Raw genomic sequence first — 3,193 nt, 5'->3', positions numbered from 1 at the left:
CGCTCCGGGCTCCGGCTGCTGCGTCAGCCACTGCAGGGCCGCCTGCAGCAGGTCGTGCTCGCACTCGCGCTGCACCTGGCTGCTGCTCAGGTACAGGCACAGCTTCTGCAGGGACACGCTCTGCAGGAAGGCGGGCGTGAAGGACAGGGTGCCAAAGCGGCTCAGCACGAAGCTGTCGATGAAGGCATCCAGCCGCTTGAGGCTGTAGGCTCCGGCTGCTGCGTCAGCCACTGCAGGGCCGCCTGCAGCAGGTCGTGCTCGCACTCGCGCTGCACCTGGCTGCTGCTCAGGTACAGGCACAGCTTCTGCAGGGACACGCTCTGCAGGAAGGCGGGCGTGAAGGACAGGGTGCCAAAGCGGCTCAGCACGAAGCTGTCGATGAAGGCATCCAGCCGCTTGAGGCTGTAGATGGAGGCCAGCTCCTGCAGGTACAGGTAGTTGTCCTCGCTCACCTCCTGCTCCAGGTACTCGCAGCAGAAGTCCACCGCCGTCCAGATCTGCAGCAGGTGCGCCGTCTCCAGTACATGGTCGATGTTGCCTCCGTCCAGCACCAGCTCACCGCCGTACAAGAAGTCCACCACAGCCTTCAGCCCGACGGGTGAGGCGCCCACCAGCGCCACCTCCTTCTCGAAGGCCTCGCGCATGCCCAGAGTGAACATGGAGTTGAAGTAGTCGCTGCACACGGCCAGCAGGTTGCGGTGCGCGGGCACGCGCTGCTCCTCGGCCACCAGCACCACGTCACAGAAGAGGCCCCGGAGCCGCTGCTCGTTCAGCCGCTGCAGCACCGTGGTGGGGTGGTCGGCCCACTGGTACACCTGCCGGGTTGGGTGTGCTTAGGGATGGCGACAGGAGGCCCCTAGGGCCACTGCTGTCCCCCATGACTTTCCAGTACAGGGACTGAACCCAAGACCTTCCCACTGAGCTCCATCCCCAGCCTTTCTTAATTTTTATTTTGAGACAGGGTCTCACTAAATCCCTCAGTTACTCAGGCTGGGCTTGAACTTGCAATCTTTCTGCCAGAGTGCTGGGATTTCAGGGGTGTACTACCACGCCCAGTTTATTTCTTCCCATCTAAATTAAGTGCTGGCCGGCTACAAGGTGTGCTGTGTCTAGAAATGCAAGGGCACACTTTTCCAGAAAATGTAAGAACAGAAACATAGTCAACCAAGGGCTAGAGATCCCTCTTCCTCAGAGCTCTGTTCAGAGAGGAACCAGCACAGAACCTGGCTGTGAAGGACAAAGGTTTCCAGCACTATCAAACTTAGAAAGCGACACTGTCCGAGGCGATGCCAGAAACAAAGCCCCTTTGAGAGAGCAGCCAGAGCTTCTGGGTTTTCACACAAGATAAAGCAGGGCTTGGCAACAGAGACCCTTCTCAGGGAACCAGCCCCCTTTACAAGCGAAGCCCCATTTTTCTCCTCTGCACCCGCAAAGCCTCATCTCCTCTGAACCTCTGATTGCTCACAGCCCTTTTCTCTAGCACAGTCTCTCTCTCTTATTTTCCACTAAGAAGCCTTTTAAGATATTTTGTCCAAAGAGCCACCGTTCCCAACACCCCAAATTTAGCCACGGCCAACACAGTGCTGTCTGCCTAGGGGATATCTGTGTATCTCTCCTTTATGCAGAAAGGGTAAAATTCCTTCTGGACCCCAACAACCAATCTTCACCGCCTTGGGAACAGGGTATTGCCCTCACTGAGAACGTGTGATCTAAAGGAATCAGAACATTTAATCTCTAGTGCACCTGTCATCCCAGTACTCTGGGAGGCTGAGGCAGGAGAAGCCCATGTCTGAACCCAGCCTGGGCAAATGAATAACTTAGCAAGACCCTGTCTCAAACTAAAAAATAAAGTAAAAAGGGCTGGAGATGGAGCTCAGTGCAGAGGCCCTGGGTTCAATTCTGAGTACTGAAAAAAGATCTTCCAGGAGGACTTTTACTGAAATCAGGGCACCAAGAGTGTTTGTAACTAGGAGACATGAGAAAAGGGGGACTGTTGCCCCAGTGACAACCCCAGTCTCTCCCTGAAGCAGCTGTAGACACCACAGCAGCCCTGAATCCTCCTGAGAATCTTCTGAAGTCGGGTAACCTAGACCTGGGCTCAGACTCCAGCCGAGCGGGTCTTCAGCCAGCTGCCCACGCCTAGTTCTTTCGCTGTGAGTCTCAGTGTGACTGTGTGAGGTCTCACTATGTAATTCAGGCTGGCCTTGACCTCACTATGTAGCCCAGGCTGGCCTTGACCTTCTGGTGATCCTCCTGCCTCAGCCTCAAGTGCTAGGATGATAGGTGTGTGCTAGCACACCTAGCCAATCAAGGCTTCTTACCCTGTCCCACTGACCTGCCATGATATAGAGAATAAGCGAGCCAAGCTATTACACAGAGGATGCTCTTAAATACCAGAATGGAAAATGAAAACACCTAGCCACAGGGTCACGAATACCCTGTGCCCTGAGCTGTCTGTTCCTTGCCTGTTTCTACCTCTGCTAGTCGTCATGGAGATGAGCAACACCAGCACCCGGAGTCAGCCTGTGCACAAGTTAACCAGAAACAGGCGGGGAGCACTGTCCACAGACCTTTGACGACTCGCTGATCTTGTACGGCCGAGACACCCGGGTCTGCCTGCTTCCCTCCATCACAGAAAGACTGCAGCCCTGGAACAGAAAGGGTTCCTGAGTGTGCAGCACGAATGCCAGGTCATTCACTCCCTGCAGGCCTCGCTGGCTGACAGGGCAGGGCAAGCTCGGAAACAAGTCACTTGGAGAAAAGCGGGAGAGAACAGACTACTACAACGGACCCCTTTCATGACAGTGTGAGTTGAGAAAATCAGGTTGTCAGCATCACTGCCAACGCTTAACTGGAATTCTTTTTTGTTTTGTTTTGTTCGGTACCGGGGATTGAACTCGTGGAATTCTTTTACCATCAAAAAATCTGGTGACAGCGCTCCGTAGCCACCTTGGGGGATTCATCTGCAGTGGGCCTCTGGGCTAGGCGCTAAGTGATCATTTTGGAGCCCAAACTGCGGCCCTGGAACCAAGCTAAAGGACTTCCACATGCAGCCTCCTTTAATTCCACAACTACTGGGGCACTTAGCCCGCTTCACAGACGAGGACACCAAAACTGTGGTCTCTAAGCTTGCAGATGGCTGACAGTCAAACTTGGGTCTCTGCATCTTCAAAACTCAGGCCCTTGGCCTGAG

The 3,193-nt window shown here is 54.7% G+C and overlaps 1 protein-coding gene across 1 annotated transcript in view; it reads right to left on the bottom strand.

Annotated features, from left to right (window-relative positions):
* The window catches only part of Klhl36 (kelch like family member 36), a 7,977-nt gene extending 4,784 nt beyond the window's left edge, over window positions 1–3,193 (bottom strand). The window contains exons 1-3 of the mRNA XM_033757912.1: window positions 2,571–3,193; window positions 211–815; window positions 4–172 (exon numbers count right to left, since the gene is read on the bottom strand). Coding sequence (XP_033613803.1) covers window positions 4–172; window positions 211–815; window positions 2,571–2,630 — 834 coding nt within the window. The 5' untranslated portion in view covers window positions 2,631–3,193. The remainder of the gene's footprint in view (window positions 1–3; window positions 173–210; window positions 816–2,570) is intronic.

This window comes from Fukomys damarensis, unplaced genomic scaffold, assembly GCF_012274545.1.
Source record: "Fukomys damarensis isolate Sample0158 unplaced genomic scaffold, DMR_v1.0_HiC HiC_scaffold_32, whole genome shotgun sequence".
Taxonomy (NCBI): domain Eukaryota; kingdom Metazoa; phylum Chordata; class Mammalia; order Rodentia; family Bathyergidae; genus Fukomys; species Fukomys damarensis.
Note: the sequence above shows the minus strand (reverse complement) of the source record. Positions and strands in the feature narration are given on the sequence as shown.